This window comes from Ambystoma mexicanum, chromosome 10 (assembly GCF_040938575.1).
Source record: "Ambystoma mexicanum isolate Mex_15411 chromosome 10, UKY_AmexF1_1, whole genome shotgun sequence".
Taxonomy (NCBI): Eukaryota; Metazoa; Chordata; class Amphibia; order Caudata; family Ambystomatidae; genus Ambystoma; species Ambystoma mexicanum.
In genome coordinates this window covers 729,880,629-729,900,044 of record NC_090932.1, presented here as the reverse complement: position 1 = coordinate 729,900,044, position 19,416 = coordinate 729,880,629, and the positions used below count along the sequence as shown (strand labels likewise).

The 19,416-nt window shown below is 43.8% G+C and overlaps 1 protein-coding gene across 4 annotated transcripts in view; it reads left to right on the top strand.

Annotated features, from left to right (window-relative positions):
* LOC138491689 (glutathione hydrolase-like YwrD proenzyme) overlaps nt 1–19,416 on the top strand; it is an 846,074-nt gene that overhangs the window by 523,355 nt on the left and 303,303 nt on the right. For all 4 annotated transcript variants that reach the window (XM_069618367.1, XM_069618368.1, XM_069618365.1 and 1 more), the window contains one exon: nt 4,413–4,566. In XM_069618367.1, coding sequence (XP_069474468.1) covers nt 4,413–4,566 — 154 coding nt within the window. The remainder of the gene's footprint in view (nt 1–4,412; nt 4,567–19,416) is intronic.

Genomic DNA, 19,416 nt, shown 5'->3' with positions numbered 1-19,416 from the left:
CTGCAGAGGAATAACACGCCCTGAATGGTGCGATCCAAGATGCAAGAAAATGTGCAGCTTTGCGGGATCCCATAGGTAAGACCACTGTGCAAGCATGAGTCTGAACCTTGGGTATGTCATGGCTGCAGCATCAGAGTAAAGCTTCCAACGAGCCACAGGCCGCAGGAGTGAAACCTGACACTGAAGGCAGGACTTCTGGCTTCCCTTTTGAAGACTGACTGCCACAGACCCATAAAACTGTGGTAAATGATATGCTCAGTCATTTATAATGTGCCTGTACACAAGTGTTTCTAGGTGCGACTAGACAAGGGGGCGACGACCGAGGGAGGACAAAACAAACGATCTTACTAGGCCTTGTGTCATTCAAAAGGCTTGAATGAGACAAGTGGGGAAAATAACCAATGCAGAAGCCTGGGAGAATATCCCAGTCTGGAGAAGGCCTATAGAAGGCAACAGGTTACGTAGCAGGTTGGAAGAGTCAGCCAGAAACCAGGGAGCTGGAAGAATAAGTAGCCTGTAGATCAACCTGAGCACTCATCCACACTGGGAGAGTCAGCAGAGCAGGCAGTACTTCACGGGCTGAGAGGTGGGAAGGGAGCTGCATTTTGAGAGGCAAAGACTAGTCCTTAGAGGGCTGAAGGGACCTAAGAGGCCGTGAAACCTAAGTGAGCTGATCGCCCCCTAGAGACTGAGATGGTGACAGAGCTGAAGGGAGCTGAGTGGCTGGAAAGCCTGTGGATCCTGACAAACCTGTGACTTTCTACCTGAGTGAGCTTGGCAGTATGTGGAGAGGATGAACTGGTCCCCATGTGCCTGGAAGCATGCCGTGAGCCAGACAATATAACCCTGACCTGTTTTGAGTGTGGCAAAGAAGTGAGCTGGGCACTGTGAGTGTGGCAAAAGGTGGAGAGGTGGGCGCTTTTACACAGAGACTGTAATTCCGGTGATGGATGAAGCATGCTGGGAGCTGTATTCCTGAGACTGGGATGAGGGTCGAGAGGTGAGCTGTCCACTTAAGCCCCGGAACTGTGTAGAGAAAACTCTATTGATCTATATAGATTTGTATCCCTATTAGAACAGACTTACCTTTTACACTACAGTTTAAACAAACCAGTCACCTTTTTCTCAGTTAGTTCCAAAACAGGAAATCCCCTTTCAGTTGTAAATAAACCCCTTGCCCCCGAAGGCCTGTATCCCACCCCCCATTATGATTATAAAATAAAGTGTTGGAATCTATCTTTTGGGAGGCATGGTTTTGACGGCTTGCCACACATTTCCAGTGCTGGTTATAGGGAAAGACACCTGGACCGAATTTCTCCCATACAAGCCATTACCTTTTGAACTGTGAGGGATGCAAAGGAACACTGTATGGAAGCTACGAGTGCAAGATGAGGCAGGAGGAATGGATTGTGGGTGTGCTTTAGGTATTGTGGTCGTCTGAGATTGTACGATGTCGTATTGCATATGGTGTGTCTCCTTAGCCATGTGCCATTATTGTTTTAGAACTGTATTTGAATTTTTTAATACAAACACAGTTTTAATTAATTTCATCACACCCTTCTGCCCCTTTTCTTGATATAGTTCACTATACATGCCCCTTGCCTGGACACACTTCATTATATCCAATTGCTTCATTGAGAAATTCACAAATCACAGCTGATATTGATATAACGAACCTGTGTAAAATAGTGGTCGCACCCCTACATTCAGTATTCTAATTGGTCATCAAGGTGCCCAGGTAATTCCTCAATCATCTTGACTCTCACACCCACCTCATGCATTGATCAGCCTCTCCAAGCACACATTTCCATGGAGCCATCTTTAACATAGATTCATACATATGTATCTCTGTAGTCATACTTGTCTCATATGGTCCTTTGCCAAACTTATCTTGATAGTCACACATAAATATGTTGACAATATCAATGGATGGAATGTCTGTAAATCAGCACAGTTCATTTTTACATTACTTAGATTCAACTAAAAAGGTTATGATTTTCCACCCTTCTCACTTGACTTCGGACACTAGAAGTGTAAACGTAAATCATTCAGAGTCCAGTACAGACAAACATTTTGTGGGTACTGGTAAAACATATTATTAAACATTGGTAACAGTTTTGATTTTTGTGTAGGCATGGCATTAGCATGTTCCAGGCACTGCCATAATGGTCCTACCTGGCCATAAAATGGCAAGTGCTGGCAAATGGTTTTAGTACCTAGGCATTGTGGTAAATCAGACTCTGGAGACGGGCAAGAGGTCCTATTTTGCGAATTTATTACCAACATAAAGAATGCTGATCATATCCCTTCTTCTACGATGATTCTTTTCCCTGTCCAAGGAAAATAGCAAAGGGTGCTCTTCAGGATGTCTTCCAAAAAAAGCAGTCCTCCATCCAAAACCTAATCTACCCAAGATCTGTTCCTTACCACTAATACATATGACGAAAATAAACTAAACCAGAAAGGTCTATAAAGGCCTTTTGCTTAATCTTGGCAATGGTGGCTGGTTTTTGACCCCCACTCAAGTATCTCACAGGATTCTACCCGGCCACATGTCTGATTACTCAGTTCAAAGGGTCTCTTTTGAGTTTTTCTGATTTCCTGGTGGTGCTTGGTCCTGGCCCCCACCCAAATGTCTCTCTTTTCTGCCAGGCTGTCTGCCTGGGGGTTCAGTTTACACCTCAGGGTAGCCCAATGCCTCTGTGCTCTTTCTCTGCACCTGAGATTACAGTCTCTGTTGTTGCCCTGTGCTGGGCTCACTTCTCACCCTTTCCTCGGTTACTACTGGATCTTACCGTCCTTCTCCCAGTATCTAGTTTGTGCCATGTACCTTGTTCTCTGTGGCGGCTGTCGTACGGAGAGGTGGTTTTTTTTGGAGGCACAGAACCGCTAATCTGGGTTCCCTCTGGGCCTCTGCATTGGTTCCTTTGCATCAGCTCCTACTGTCGGTGCATGACAGGACTTCAGCGGTGATTCCCGCAGGTGCTGGTCAACCGCTTCTGGGCTGGTCATTTCTCTTCTGTGTTCGGCGGGTCCAAGCTCCTCTGGCGCTTGCCTTAGATGAAGGCAGCAGTGTTCTGCGGGCTGTCTTGCTCATCTGCTCTCAACACCATCTGCATGGTGCTGCCTCCAGGCTCCTCCTCAGTGAGGAACGATCTCTCCTCTGAAGTTCTCTGCAAGTTTACATCTCTCTCATTCTCTCTGGCTTCCTCTTTGCATCCGGCATACAGGATCTTTTCGTTCATCTGTAACGAGACGTGGCGACCCATTGGTACTCTGCATCATGCAAGGATGATAACGGATGAGATTCAGAATCCCAACCAGTCACTTTTATAGGGCCCTGCACCTCATAGCCCTGCCCAAGCCCCATAAAGTCAACAGACACATGGGATTCTTTAGATAAGGGAGATTGACTAAAATCCCTTCTTGGTTATTCCTTGTCCGCTAAGGGGGCGTTTCCACCAGTAAGATGCCATTTGCCCTGTGCCCTACGGGGTGTTAAGTGTAGCAGGGCCTCCTCCCTAGTCCCAATGGGTGTGGCTCCCACTTGGAGAGAAGGGACGAATATCCTGGATTTGTTAGAGCATTTTATGGCAATTTCTGGAAAATCTCTATATTCTGCATATACAAGAAACCACACTATTGGTCTTGTCAATGCTTGTTTTAAACAGGTAATAAGTGCAAGAAAAAGATGCAAGGACACACTATTTATAAATCCAGTGGCTAAGGGCACACTTGGTTAAAACAGTTTTATTACTTCAGAAGTTGGTTTATATCTACAAAGAAGCCATTACCTTTTAAAAGGCTTCATTAAGGCCATTAGGAATCATCTCATTCTGATTTCCGTAAAATGATGCAACAGGCATTGGCATCATTTGATGTTCTCTACATCTAGAAACCGCTACCAATCTGTTGCTGGCGGCAACCTCTGCCGCCTCCATTAACGCCTCTGTGATCTAACCAATTTAGAGGTCAATTTATTGAAAGCAAGGGACCTTTCTGGTTTGAACTGAATATTTTTGGCTATTAGCTCCCTGTTGCTTCCAGTTTAAAATCCATTTTACTATAACATACAGTGGCCTGTACCAGTGTCAAAGAGCATATTTAATCACTTCCTGCATTGTCAGTGTGTGGTCTAAGGTCGTTCGATGTCACTTCCGCTACCCCTATGATTTTGGTGAAATGACATCCCTGTAATGACGCAGGCCTAGAGATGTTTCAGTATGCCATTACCTTGCATTGTTTTTGTATTCTTATATCTGGCGCCCAAGTACGCTGGGATACATTTCCATTGTATGATAAGGCTCCAGCTGCTTTTGACGTTGCATCACATTTATCAGTAAACCTGTTTGCTCAGCCTTAACGTGTCATCTATTAGATACCAATTAATTGTTCTTTTGTTTTGTGTTCAGTGGCAGGTGTCCCACAAAACTGAGCATTGATCTGTTGAAACAGCAAGGCTTCGACGAGGCCAACCCTCTTCCGCAACAGCATGCCCACACTGTGACTGTTCCCGGGGCGGCAGCTGCCTGGTGTGATACGATAACCCTGTTTGGAAGTAAAAAGGTGACTTGCTCAAAACAAATAAGCTCTATTTTTATGCCATCTTTCGTCAGAATTGTTGCAAATGTAGACGCCTTGAGCGATGCATGGCAGTGGTGTACAGTTGAATTACAGAATGCGTGCTCAATGAGAATGGTGGATATTTGGATCTGATGGCCAATATTTTTGCACTGCTCGATCCCTGTTTAAAATTGAAACTTGGGTAGAGTGGCAAAGCGATTCCTGGCACCATAAGACCTATAATAAGCTGAAGCGCTGTCCGGGACTTGAAGTTAATGGCACTTTTGCAGGCAGGAGCAGCAAACTCCACTACCTGCTACTCGGGCAGCTGCAGAAGAGTCTAGGTCCTAGCGTGTATGGGACTACTCCAAATAGTAGCAGTTTGTTTGTTTTATTACTTATATTGCGCACCAGACCCAGGGGTAACCGGGCGCATTGCATGTGACAACTTACAGCTTAGTTACAATTTACAGCTTAGTTACAGAACACAGGGCAAATAAGAGGACAAAAGTATATACATGCAAAGAAATAATGGTACAAGTATTTACAATCCTACTCAGGCGGTAAGTGCTGAGAGGTAGGCATGTGCAAACATGCAAATAGTGGCAGGGCATGTGGAATACGTCAGGGCAGTTAGTAGTCTATTGTTTATCCACGTCTTTGATCCACTTTGTAAGTTTGTGTCGGAAAGTGGGGTATGGTTGATCTGTCCGCAAGGTGGATGGTAGGGAGTTCCAAAGTTGAGCTGCTTTGACCTGGAAGCTACAGCCACCAACTCTGGACAACTTGAATCTGGGTATTGTGATGTTATTAGTGTTCGAGGACCTGGTGAGTCTTGTAGGATTTGTACTCGTGAGTCTTGTGGAGAGGTATCGAGGTGCGGCATTGTTTAGACATTTGTAAACAAGCGAGGCTACTTTTAGCTGGATTTTCTCATGAGTTGAAAGCCAATTATTGGCTCTTCTATATTCAATGATGTGGGCTCTTCTGGGAATACCTAATGCTGCACTAAGCGCGTTGTTCTGCAGGATTTGAATTCTTTTGATAACTTCCTTGTTGGCCCCAATGTAGAGCGAGTTGCAATAGTCCAGCTTTGATAAAACGAGAGCTCTAGCAAGTGTGATGCAGCTATTGTTGGATAGGAAGGGTTTGCCTGCTCTTATCAATTTGCAGGTGTAAGCGGTGGCGAAGGCCATCGCATTGACCTGCTTGTTGAAAGATAGGGTGGAGTCCAGATAGAAACCCAGAGTTTTGACCGCGTGAGCGGAGGTGATTTGATTGTTATCAATGTTAAAAGAGGAATAGTTAGGGCCCAGTTTTTTTAGGGTAGAGGGTGTGCCAAGGATGATGATTTCAGTTTTGTCATCATTCAGGCATAGTCCGTGAGTGGCCATCCATGCCTGGATGATGAGATACACCCTGTTCACCAAGGCCAAATCCTTGTCATAATCACCAGTAAGTGGTAGGAGAATCTGAGTATCATCTGCATAGTTGGGGTAGGTGAAACCAAGAAGGTCCAGATCATCGAAAATGGGCTTCGTGAAGATATTGTAGAGTGTAGGAGAGACACATGATCCTTGGGGCACGCCGCATGTAATGGGGATGGGATCTGCTGCCGCTGAGGAGGAGAAGACTCTCATGGTCCTATTGTTGAGGAAGGACTGGATCCATGCTGTAGCTTCTTCAGAGAAGTGCGCAGCCAGGTCCAGGTGCCTACAAAGGACCTTGTGGTCGACGAGGTCGAATGCAGCTGATAGGTCCAGGAGGAGGAGTAGGGCTGGTTTCCCTTAATCCCTTAGCTCGTCAATTTGTACCTTTAGGTCTAAAAGGGCTGTTTCGGTCCCGTGCTGAGGAGGGAAGCCAGACTGCCGTACTCCTAGCAGCCACTTTATCTATGATTTTTAGGAGGAATGGCACAGTGGTAATTGGGCGGTAATTCGTGGGAATGGCTGGGTCTAGGGTCTGTTTTTTAAGCAGTGGGAGTACCCAGGATTCTTTTAGGTTACTTGGTATAGACCCTGTTGCGAATGAGGCGTTAATAAGTTTTGAGATGAAGGCAGCCATGTCTCTAGCTGTGTCCTTTATCAGTTGGGCTGGGCATTGGTCTCCCTGGCAATTTGATGTTTTGAGTGACAGTATGATTTTTTCAGTCTCAATAATGGATACTTTAGAGAACTTGAAGCGAGGAGTGTCAATGTTATTTTTAGGAGGGGTGGTAGTTATTTTAGGCATGGTATCCAGACTAAGTGAGGATTGTTTCTTGGCAATTTTGGACTGGAGTGTAGTCACTTTGTTAGCCAAGGCTTGCTGAATATTAGTGCACCATAGTTTGGCTTTGACACAGTTGTCTGGCACTGGGATAGGAGATTCTAATTCCTTTAAGATGATGAAGAGTTCCTTCATACTAGAGTTGGCTTGGGCTATTCTAGTGTTGTAAATTTCCCGTTTATCCGACAGTATTTCCTTTTTATAGAGGATAGATATATCCTTTAGCATGCTTTTATTTTCTTCCGAGGGTTGTAGTTTCCATGCAGCTTCACATTGCCTTTTTTTAATGCAAAGTGTTTTCAGGTGGGGGGTGTACCACGAATTGAGGTGGGCTTTGGGTTTGCCTTGTCTCATTTTAAGTGGAGCAATTGAGTCCAATGCGGAGGACATAATTTTGTTGTACTCGTTCACTAGAATTTCAGGGTCCAGGTTGTCTGGTAGTGAATTAAGTGTAGGGAGGATGAGCGGGAGTAGATTATCTAGGGTGATGTTTTTCTTATTCCTTGTCGGGATGGGTGGTGCTAACTGGGCGCTAGTAGGAATAGGTCTATTGGTTTCTAGAGCAAATGTTATAAGGTGGTGGTCTGTCCATATTTGAGGGGAGATCGATAGGATTTAGGCATTGCAATTGTGGTCTGCCACCCAATCGAGTATCCTACCTTTATTGTGGGTAGGGTGAAGCACTCTTTGTGCGAAGCCTAGTTCAGAGAGTAGGTTAGCCACTCTACTAGCATGAGGGTCTTTGAGGTCGTTGAAACCCAAATTGACATCTCCTAGAAAGAGCACCTGTGATGATTTTTTTAGGTTATGAGATAGAATAGTAGAAATATCCTCCTCGAAGGTTCCAATGGGGCCTGGAGGTCTGTAAATCAAATGGATGGTAAGGGTTTGAGAGTTATTAATAACTAGCTTAGCTGTAAGGCTTTCGCAGGATTTAGTGTCATTAGGTGGAACTAGCCTGATAGATAGGTTGGATTTGACAATAAGGGCTATGTCGCCTCCGCGGGCTTCGCTTCTGAGTTTAGGATGGTATAACCATTTGGGATAGCTAACATGATGGCAGGTCCTGCAGCGGCATGGAGCCAGGATTCCGTAATGGCCAAGAAGTCAAGATTTTCGGTCTGGATTCTAGTGAATTCTAGGATCTATATTATCTCAGAGGAACTCTGTATATATCTGCTGCAATAGTCTAGGATCTGCAGCTCTCAGTAGCTGGGCTAACAGGAGCTGTAGATTTCCTCAGACACCAGCTGCAAAGGAAGTGCCTGCAGAGTGCTGCTTTGCTGCTGATACCATATCATAGCAGCAGCATCAGCAGCAGAGTAAAGTGCCTTCAGACAAAGGAAGCTCTGCAGGTAACAGGAGCTTTGTTACTCCCAGACCTTTAACCTACTCTCCATTCTTCAGTGGCATCAGTAACCTGCTGCCACCTGTTCTAAACACCCTGGTGTCTTCTGCGTCCTTCTGTCGGAACAGCAGAGCTCTCTGCACTTTTCCTGCCATGCGTATCTTATTGCATCCTACTACTACGATTGTGAACTCGTACCTGATATCGAGTTATGGTATCTTGGCTGTCACCAGAGATCTCAAGGTCGAAGGCCCCCAGATACTAAGGTCAGAGCAAAATAATGTATTTCTACAGCATGATTCCTATTTGGGAGCCTATGGCACGATTGGCACCTGTTATAACGTTGATTGCATTCCATGGGATGAGGCTCAAACCAAAAAAATAAACTTAAGATATATGTGCACATGCTGTGCTCTCCCAAATGTCACTGGAGAAAATTCCAACCTTTCTACATCCCTTGAGTGCCCTCTGTTTTCAGATGGGCAAGATCTCGTAGTCTCTTCACCCCACATGCCCTGTAAGTATCCTGCTGTCAGAAATGTTATCCATGCTGAACTTCATAAACCTGCCTTCAGGACTGTATCCAGCTCTGTAATCCCCAAGCACACTATGCATCCTACTGCCTGGACTACCCCAGTTCTGGCACAAATTAAGTGCTTTCTGTATACCTCTGTGAGACCCTTGATCCACTCTGCACTGCCGAAGAGCATCTGTCACGTTTATGACAAAATCTTCACCCACTACGCAGGCCCAAAGTGCCGTCCGTATCCGACATGCAGGGTCATCATCCACTTTGCTCAACCTAAGAGCATTCTGTCTCTGTTTAAATACTTACATATAAATGCACTATAAACAATACACTGTCAGATGCACCTATAATCCATGATCCGCAGTTTGTAGACTTCCATGTCATTTTATCATCAATTTAGCCAAGTTTGCTTTAATAAAGTTTCATTTCTTAGGATTCAGCATCATCCATGACCAACTTGATTTGGTTGCATGACCTCAAGTGCTGCCTCTTACTTTCCTGAAACTGCTACTGAAAGGATATCATACTGTATTTTTAATTTGCACCCTGGAGGTGCATTTCCACCAATCACTTGACTTGGAAAATGGCCCTTCTTCACAAATGTGCTGCCTGCATCCAGAGACATTTGATTGACGGTTCGCATCTCACACTAACAAATCATGTACACCTTCAAAGAAGACCTGGGTGTTAACCCACGGTAAGGGCTGCACACAACTGAACAGTAAATTAACTGTTGATTATTCACAAAATGTAAATAGAACGTAGACGCTTGTACTCCTCCTCAACATTGCTTTGCAAACATAGTCTAGTGGTATGTATCATTATTTAGTCATAATACAGGTGGATGCCAATTGGCCAATGCATTTCGGACCTGTGAAACAATAGTACGAAACAAATAGTTGCCCATTCTGTCTCCCCCACTCCACTTCATGCCCTTTCCCACCATGGCCATTCCAAGGAAGGGCACCTATTAAGCTTTAATAGGGGCTAGTTTGCAGGACTTTTCCGAAGGATGGACGATGGGTACCTTAAACTTGTAGTGTGGAATCAGAAAATACAATATTAAGGCTTTTACACCAAGCAAAGAGAAATACACCAACACGGGCTTGTAAAGATTCCCATAATCTTTATTGCAACACTGAACAGTTTACAAAACAAAGTACACAAATAGCTATTTGGCCATCAGTACATCAGAGAGACCACCAGCAGGTTCAATGTGAGCAGTGAACAGGAATTGCTAGCTGGAGATCAGCATATTTATACGGTTTCTTCATAACAATGTCCAGCCTCCTACAAGTTAATCATGTACTGGGCTAGGGTTCGCGCCAGGTTCATTCCTAATTTACATATCTCGTGCATGTGGTTTACTTCTTAATACATTTACTAACAAATACTATTATTCTCTGGGTTTAACTTTACACTCTTTACACATTTGCTTCAATGCAGGTCAAACAGATGTTTCGCATGTCATGTTTAAATAGCGTTATTGTTCTTGTATACTTGTAGGTTAACATCGGCGATTCAAGTAATCCCCTGATCCCGAGGTCAACAAAGGACAAGGTCTACATGACCCTAACATGTAGCCTGCAGGCAGGTTGGACATTAACTCACCTACAGAGGTTGAAGAGGTTAAGTAAGAACAAGAAAACACAGGTCGGCCATTTTAGGACACAGGGTGACTTTGCACGACAAACTAAAATGGCGGCTTTAACCTAAAATGGAGGCTTGATGAACTTAAGGTCACGATCTTGCGATGCGGATTTCCTCACAAAGCGACTGGGCATAGGCCAACATATACAATGAGGACGAAACAATATTATATCAGTTTTAACAGTAGTAGTGCTTGCATTTCCTGTTTGATAGACTGTCAAGAAACAGAGGAGAGACACCCCTTTGGGGGAGAGGCACAATGCCAAATCTGTTGTGAATGTTGTAGGCAGAAAGAGCAGAACACCAGAGCTGCAGGTAGACAGTAGAAACAAATCCACATACGACTTACATAGACCTTTGCAGGGGAGAACTGGGTGATCCCTTCCTGGAACCTTCATTCCTTCTGGGGGCTTTGCATTGCACTGTGGTCCTTGTCACAACCCTGTAGCCTCTTTCATACTGTCTTGTCCAGTGGGAATGTCCCTTTTGACCACAGAGCACAAAAGGGAATGGCCATGCAGGGCGGAAATCCTAACTGGGTGCGTCCCCAAAACCCACCGTCACAAGGAGTTTGCTTGTCTGGGCTTGTTAGGGTGGAGGGCATGAGATTGCCTATTAGCTACTGCATCTTCTGCCTTGACCCAGGACTGATCTTCTGGCCCATATCCTTTCCATTCAACTAAATAATGGAGATGACATTCCTGTCCTTTGAAGTTCATGATCTTGGTTATTTCATACTCCTCTTGTGGCCCAACTGTACTGCAATGGTTGGGTTTATGAGATTCTAGGATAGTCTTGTTATTGAAAGAATGGCTTGAGAAGTGAGATATGAAGGATGTGGTGGATTTGATACTGGTTTAGTAAGCCCAGTTTGACAGCTACCAGGCTAATGATCTTAACTTTCCAAAAAGGGCTGATGTACCAGAGTTTGCATTTCCTAGGGCTGCTCTGAATATGAATGCTAGCTGTGACTAATGTCAGGAATCTGAGGGCGTCCTCAGTACTTTCGCCAAAATATTCTCCCCCCAGGTGGCTAGCGAATGTCTGTCGCTTTCGGATCCTGACAATGGGGGTGGATATGCGAGGGAGGATCACAGGGGAGGAGGAGGCTTGGGGAGTGTGGATGAAGCAACCTTGGGTGAGACGCGGTATCCCCCATTTCCTTTTCATAAGGAATCAAATGTCCCTCAGGCTTTTATGGGATATTACCAATCCCTTCCCTGTTGTATTGGAAAACAAACCATCTCCCAATGCATACCATTATGGTACTGAGACGAGTAAGAGACCACATAGAAACATACACCAACCCTTTACTGACTCAGACATACAGAAACACCACTCTGGTAATGGGAGGAGGAAGAGGGATGCTGAGTACCAACACTGTTGTCAAATCAATGTGAATGGCCTGCACCTGAGGCCAAATAGGCGGTACAACTGGCCGGCTCAAGTAAGGTCAATGAGATCGCCTGTGGGGTGCTTGCAGATGAATGAGCTGGAGGTGAAGACAGAGAGACGGGTGTCCGAAATGCTGCAGTTCTGCACAGTTTTTACAGCGGAAGCAGAGTCTGACTGGTGTTGTCAGAAGGTCTCCAGTGGCCAGTCAAGAGGACTCCCTCTCCGGTAGCCTGAGGTGTCGTATACCATGGCGGAGGGGCTTGCTGAGCCAAGAACAGCAGCAGCCACAGAGAGCCGACCAGAGCAGAAATGAATACAGCGTACCCGGTGAATCCAGTAAGGCTGAATTACTCCAGGATACAGTAGTGTGAGCCATGTTGGGAATGCAGGTCGGAATGCTTGTGAGTGAGCCAAGGACAGTGGAGGCAATGGGATTGTCGGTCCAAATGTAAAACACTGATGTTTGATGACTACGTTAAAGTGAAGGTTGAAGAACATAGAGGTTTGTGAATACCAAATTGTATTGAAATTGAGAAGGCAGCGGAAGGGCCAGAAAATCATCAAACTGTGAAGTGAATGAGAAGCCTGTGAGAAGGGTGCAGATTCCCAGCAGGAGAGTGAACTAGGAATTTGCAGTTACATTGGCCCTCATTACAAGTTCGCCGGTCTGGAAAGAATGGTAGCAGTAAGCTTATCGGCACCATTGTTTCCGGACTGGTCAAACTACGAGTCTGCTGGTGGGTGCCATTCTGCTCACCAGGTGTGACCTTGGTGGGTGGAACGGCACCCGCCAGCAGACTTTCACGGAAGCACCAGCACCGTTATTAACAGGGCCGGTGCTTCCGTGGTCCCCATTGGACTCCACAGGAATTGGGATCAGCATTTTACCGGCGGTTGATTTACTGGACTGCTGGGGCTGTAATGCCCCGGTTATTCCGTCAAGTCAGACGCCGGTAAATCATTACGGGTCCGGCGGCTACCTGCCAGGTTTTCTGGCACGGTTACCGCCAGACTCGTAATGAGGGCCATTGTTTTGATATGAATGAATTACCAAACCCATAGAAAGTAATAATGAGTGAATGTCACATGAATGGAAAGTAGAGAAAAGCGTTCTTTTGATACAAACGAACTGTGAATCATGGAAACTAAGGAAAGCAAACATTGTTAATGAATATAAAGATCTGTGAATTATAGAAATTGAGAAAAAGTGGGCATTCGCAAGAGCAAGAAGGAAATGAGGAACTGTACAAATTGAAAGTTGAAACTGTGGCCAAATGATGAGGTCTTCCAGCAAGTGAATGATGGCAAAACAAGTATTGACAAGGACTGCAAGAATATAAGTCCAATACCACTGTTGAGCGGAAGCAGTGGTGGTGTAACTGTGGAAAAGAAGTCAATCAGGTGTGTCGGTTGCATGAGCTGTAATGGGTGGGCCATGTGGTCTGACAACTGCACCTAGACCGAATACACCCCACCAAAGAGAAGCCACTTCACTCATCTATACGTTTATGGTAGAATATCAAGAGAAGCTTGTACCTTATGAACCTAAAGAGTTGAACTTTATGATATTGATGAACGAGCCAAAGAGCCTGAAAGCTGGGAAGAATCCAGAGGAATTGTTTTATTATGAAAACAGTGAGAGACTTGAAAGCTAGAGGAAGGGAACCCCTTGTGTTTGAAAGTGAACTATTTGGAATCCTGGGGAAGGGAGAAACCCTTTTCCAACCAAGTGCTGGTAGAAGCTCTGAACCTTTGTTTGAACACTTTTTCATTTGATTCTGACATCCCTACACAGTTTGAACAAATAGATGTGACGGCAAGTATCAATTTTGGACAAAGACAGACATTTACTTTGGACTCTCTGACACAGAATATCATTAGTTTTAGTTAGGTAGGGAAATCCCACCTCAGCATAGGGCAAGAAAGGCCCTACACTAACCTCATTGTGATTTTAATAAAAGTTTGCAGCCCAAACTTTCCTCAGTTGTCTGTGTCCTTTTCCTGATGCCTTCACAACAGCCAGACCTGATGGGACTTTTCATAGGTGCGATTTGTCTTTTCTTGATGCCCTTCTTCTGACTACTATCTTGAGCATGATGATAGTTTTGGGTTTGGAAACCGTCTTGGATTTGTTGTATAAAGATATCAATAGCTGTAACTTGGGAAGGCACCCATTGGTGTATCAGGATTCAGGAGCAATCAAACATTGACGCCACATGCCACTTGGGAAAGGTGTCCGGCTGGCCTCCCCAATGAGGTACGTAGTGATTTATTGTACACAAACTCAGCAAATTGCACATACAATCCGAGGGGGCCTGGGTACCATAGCATTGATAGTTATGGATGAGAGTATGATTTGCATGTTCATTTGCTCTGTCACTCTGTAGACGATATGCTAATGGAAAATGCAATTTAATCTTCACACAATTACTAATGCCTTTCCAGAGCTGGTCTACGAATTCAGTACCTTGATCTGTAGCAAAGTTTTTGGGAAGTCTGGGGAGTTTAAAAAAGTGAGGAAAACAGGTGTTGGCTAAAGTAGAAGCATTGGGCAAGGCTAGAAAAGGCACAAAGTAAGACATCTTAGAATAACAGTAATTATAGGCCTAATTACTGTTTTTCCCATGTATTTTGTTAGACCTGTATTAAAATCCATTTTACAAGTCTGTTAGTGCCTGGACGCAATAGGCAGCAGTTGTAGTAACCCCACAGGACGTGCTCGACACATCTTGGAAAGGGTATACATCTTACAACGTGACACGTAATTGCTTTCAATGATCGTTGCCCTACAGACTGACTTGAGGATTTGTGTCCATTATAAGACTGATGACGAACTGAGCAGGTGTATTCAGGTGGCCAAATGGATTTGACAGGGCTGTGTCGTGTCCCCTTCTCATAAACCTATATTTAAACTCTCTTGCCAACAGTTTGGAAGCTACAATGCTGGCTTGCCTGGATGTGGGAGTTGGATGTTGCCAGTTTTAAGGTATGCAGAGGATGCTGTCCTCTTGGCAAGGATTCCATAGTCACTGCAACAACTAAATATGAATATTTCCACTGCATGTCAGCAAGGGGCCTAACAGCCATTCATAATAACTGTTTTGTTATGTGTATTTCTGGTGTAAGAAAGAAAGTGTCATGAATCTATATGGATGACCACCCACTTGATACATTTGAATGTTTTGACTATTTAGTCGTCAGATGATTTAATCATAGGCTACCCTGCAAATACCATGTTGAAAAGTCAACTGTGAAAGTCTGGCAGGTATCAGGGGTAGTATTCAGATTTGCGAATATTATACAACACTACCAGGCCAACCATATGTTGGCAATTTACAGAGATAAAACGGTCCCTGATGGATACATACGGGGGCAATATATGGTGTTACGGGAAACTGGATCCAATACATATAGAATAAAATCAATTCTTGACTCACTTGCTGTCAGTACCTCGGTTCACTTCGGTCTTCGTGACCCACTGATGTCGATTACATCAAGATGAAAAAATTACCCATATCAAGGCAAAACTTCACACTGTCTATATGGGGACTGTGACGATCCTTCAGATAGTGTTACTTTTCCCCAGGGCCGGGAACCTTTCAATGAGACTAGGCAGTGCGGCCGTTAACCAATAGTCCCCCTAGGGGTGGTAATATGCGGGAGGACCTTGTGTAGAGGAACTCCCCGCCTGGGAACAGGGACGTTAATCCGGGAACACTGCCCCGTTAACTCCCAACCCAATAAGGTACTGACAACGCCCCAAAATCTTTTTTCTAGAGTTATATCGGAAACCATGTATTATTGTGCTGGGTCAGACAATCTTAATGTGATAAGTACAGGGACGAGGAAGAACTGAAGAATGCTACAGTGAAGCAGGAACAATGCTCGACCAGCTCTTGTCAATGAAACTGATGTTACGGTAGGCCGGACCCTGATATATTAAGATGCCAGAAACAAACGAGGGGGGAAGAGAGACAGAGAGGAAGAAAGCTTTGGAAAGTGAGATTGAGATTTAGGTCAGGGTAGAAGCAGAATGAAGACCGGAGAAGCTCGAGGGAGAGACGTGGAGGGTGTGGTTCAAGGGAACACATGACAACATCTTGCATGCTGACTATGTTTTGGCAGTAGTGGAAGCAGAAGCAGAAAGAGGAGACGGCGTCACGCTTTGAGGCAGAACGCCAAACGTTATAGAAGTGAAATCTGGTGTCTGAGAGTAAGGCAGAGGAAGAAGAGACTCAGCACAACGTCCTGGCGAAACAAACCTATGTTGGTTGTGAGATGCCCGGAAAGTCATCTCAGTCAGCCCATTGGAAGGACGGCGATTGGGTTGTGGTGGTGTGGTCTGTGGTGGGTAGATCTTGAGGTCCGACAACTGCGCATAGACCGCTAACCCAGGCCTTTCACAAAGTCACATAAATGGACTTGAGAAGCATCTAGAGTGGTGGTGGGTGTATGACCCGTACAGAAGGGACGGTCGAGTTCATTACCAACTTCAGAACAATCAAGAGTACATGGCTCAGGAAACAAGTGGCCAATGAGAGAAAAACGATATATCGTCACAAGATCCCAGGCAGAACCAGTGAAGCATCCTGACTCCAAAACCAGGTAACAGGAGTTGTTAAGTCAGTGAGGGAGCCGAGGGTAAGCTAAGAGAGACTTGGAAAACAAGCAGCAATAAGCTAGTATGAAGAATGGTTAACTAAGCAAGCAAGAATAAAGAACATTTAACTAACAGGGAGATAACACTCACCTGAGCGGTTGTGAATTGAGTCTGTCTTTAAAACTCCAAACTCATCCCCCTGAATTGTTATATGAGGTGTTATCTTCTCGAACTCCGCTGTAGGAACTGAAACCCTTTCAGGGGTCTTCTGGGGCATGATTGAGAAGAACAGAGCTCTTGAGGGTACTTTCAAGGACAATCGTTGACCAAGACATAACATCATAAAACACGTGGGTAATAACATCCTGCACACACCGCAGAATAATCTCGGTTGTCTTTAGAGCAAAAACCAATCACCCTCTATCAAAAGATCCTATCAACAAGAGGGTGTACCTCTATATTATACTCAAAGGAAAAGGTGTGATTCACTGAATAGACCCATCCATTTGGGATATTTTCAGTCATATTATCGTGTCTCTTGAGTTAGAGATCCACAAGTGAGGGTCTACGAGTCCCTAGCACTAATACTAATAAGACAGGATTTCTGAAAATAAAGAATTCACAGAATTGAAAAAGAGAATTCAAATCACAATTTAATAATAGTCATTACAGTATCATAAAATCAACAACCCTGAGGTTTTTTGCAAATGGTTATGACACTCCATCCAAAATAATAATAGTTTTTAAGTTCCAGACAGACCTGGAACATTGTACCTGGGTGTGCAGTGGTGGATCAAAAAATTCACATTTGATTAGTATATGACAGAACATAAAATGCTCAAAAAGCTTGTGTAAAAAGACAAGGAATAGAAATGAAAAGTTCAAGTTATTTGTACATATTCTTTTTTCTGGGACTGTTATTCTCCAATTAGGTCTCTTTTTCTCCTTACATTTGCTTCAAGAGACTAATATAGATCTAGAGAGCCTGTGTCCTTATTTTTACAACTTGTCCTCAGATCTAATACACAATTAAATTAAAAAGAATGATGAGGATAAGAAATGGTTGACTTTATTCCTTTGCGTCAACGTTTACTCATTGATTTTAGTCTTAACCCATATTATTCAAACTGGGATAACTAGGGTCATTCTTCTACCCTAAATGGAAACTGTGTTCAGTAGACAGGTATTTATCAGGGTCTTTTTTCAAAGCCAACGTGGTAAGATCTAATTTTAAAGATTTTGATGTGGGAACAAATATAGTTAAATGTCTAGGAGCTGTCAATTCCAGATCGAGTTGTTCCCTGATGACATCACGTTTCGGCGGTCTGTAGATGCTTGATTGCCGCCTTCATCAGGGCTTTGTGTTGGGGACCCTGTAAAGAGACACATATAGTGTGTAAGTCGACACCAGATCCCGTCAAGAGTCCAATCCCTTCAATCCACAGAGTTGACACTCCCTTTTGAAATAATAAGAAAACCATTGTCGCTGCCTTTCTTTTTGAAAAGTTGAGAATCAGGTCCTTTCTTTTAGAAAGTAACCTGGTAAAATCTGGGGAATCGAGAAACTTGAGACTGTAAATGTGAAGAAATACTAGAAAGTAGTGAATCACTTTGAACCACAATTTCCTGCTCAGCTCCTCAAAGGTGTGGCTCTGGAGAGTTGAGAGGGACTCAGGGAGCATCTTTGTCATCCCGCTGTGATCGTAATGAAGAACATAAAGAAAATCAAAAGCGTGACAACTTCCGTAAAGAAGTTGCACGTTTTGCTAAAACACTATAAGGAATATTGTCCCCATGAGGATCCTGTAGAGCTGTTTTATTTTATTTTTTGTATCACAAAAAGCCTCAGACTTTATGGAACTTTTGTTTTGAGAAAAATTGACGTCTTGGGAAACTTTACATCCAGAAGAAGGGGGTCATTCTCCTGGGTCAAGAGGAGAACCAGAACTTTATTATTGTTTACTGTAGTGACAGGGATAGCATTGGGAGCATTTTCTAACTGGGGCAGTGCTTTTTTATTTGGACTTGTACAGACTTCCTAATGAGTACCTGAGTTTCTTTAGTTTAGGTAGGGAAATCACATTAGAGTTAAGGAATGTTAGGTTTATCTTTCGTTTGAATAAAAGTTTATAGAAATCACCATGGCACAACTTGGTCAGTCTCTTAATTCCTTGTTGCCAATGTTGTCACTACTGCATGTCAATATCTTTTGTCCCATTTATTCTTAGATTAGGAAAATGTGGTTACAGGTGATTCTAAGGGAAAGTGGCATTAAACACTACAAACCAGCCTTTCTGTTTTTACTAGCATTTTCTGAGGTAAAAGTGGCATTTGGCCTTGCTAGATTTTTGAGGAAAGCCTGTGCAAAGGGAACATGATTAATGCATTTTACTCTACAAGCTGTTTGAAATGTTTGGGTGTACACCTTTGTGCTTGATGCCGACATGTATTAGTCAATTTCATGATGTACCAATGTTATTATTATAAATATTGTATGCTGATCTTTTACGAACATTGTGATTGTAATATATTACACCTATTCCTATGTTTTATGGATTACTTATATCCGAAATAAACTGAACGGAACTGGGACGTGATCCTGGATACCTTGTTTCATGTTTTTAAAACAGATCTCTCTGTACGAGGTGTGTGGTTACCCTCACCCTGACTAAACAAAATCAACAGGGACTATTTATGGTTATTTCAACTGTGTGTTGCCCAAAATCGTTTTCACACTAAGGAGGACACAGTTATGTCGAGTGGAGAAGAGTTTGTCAAAAAGCCAATATAACTAATAGTGCTTTCCAAGTCGTCTCTTGCGCACTTGTGTTGTGCTAAAAAACACATGCCCTACCGCCTTGGTTTTTGCATGTGTTGGCTGCCATCCAGATGAAAATGAACATTAATTTTAATAGGTTTTCTCTGGGTGGGCAGGTGCAGGTTTGGGTTATTAAAACAGTGAAGAATTTTCTTCAGCGATGTTCTCTCTGGAGGTAATTCACCTCAAACAGGAAAGGCCCCTAGATATTTAGGCAGGGGGTCCTTAGTCAGAACGAGGGTAAC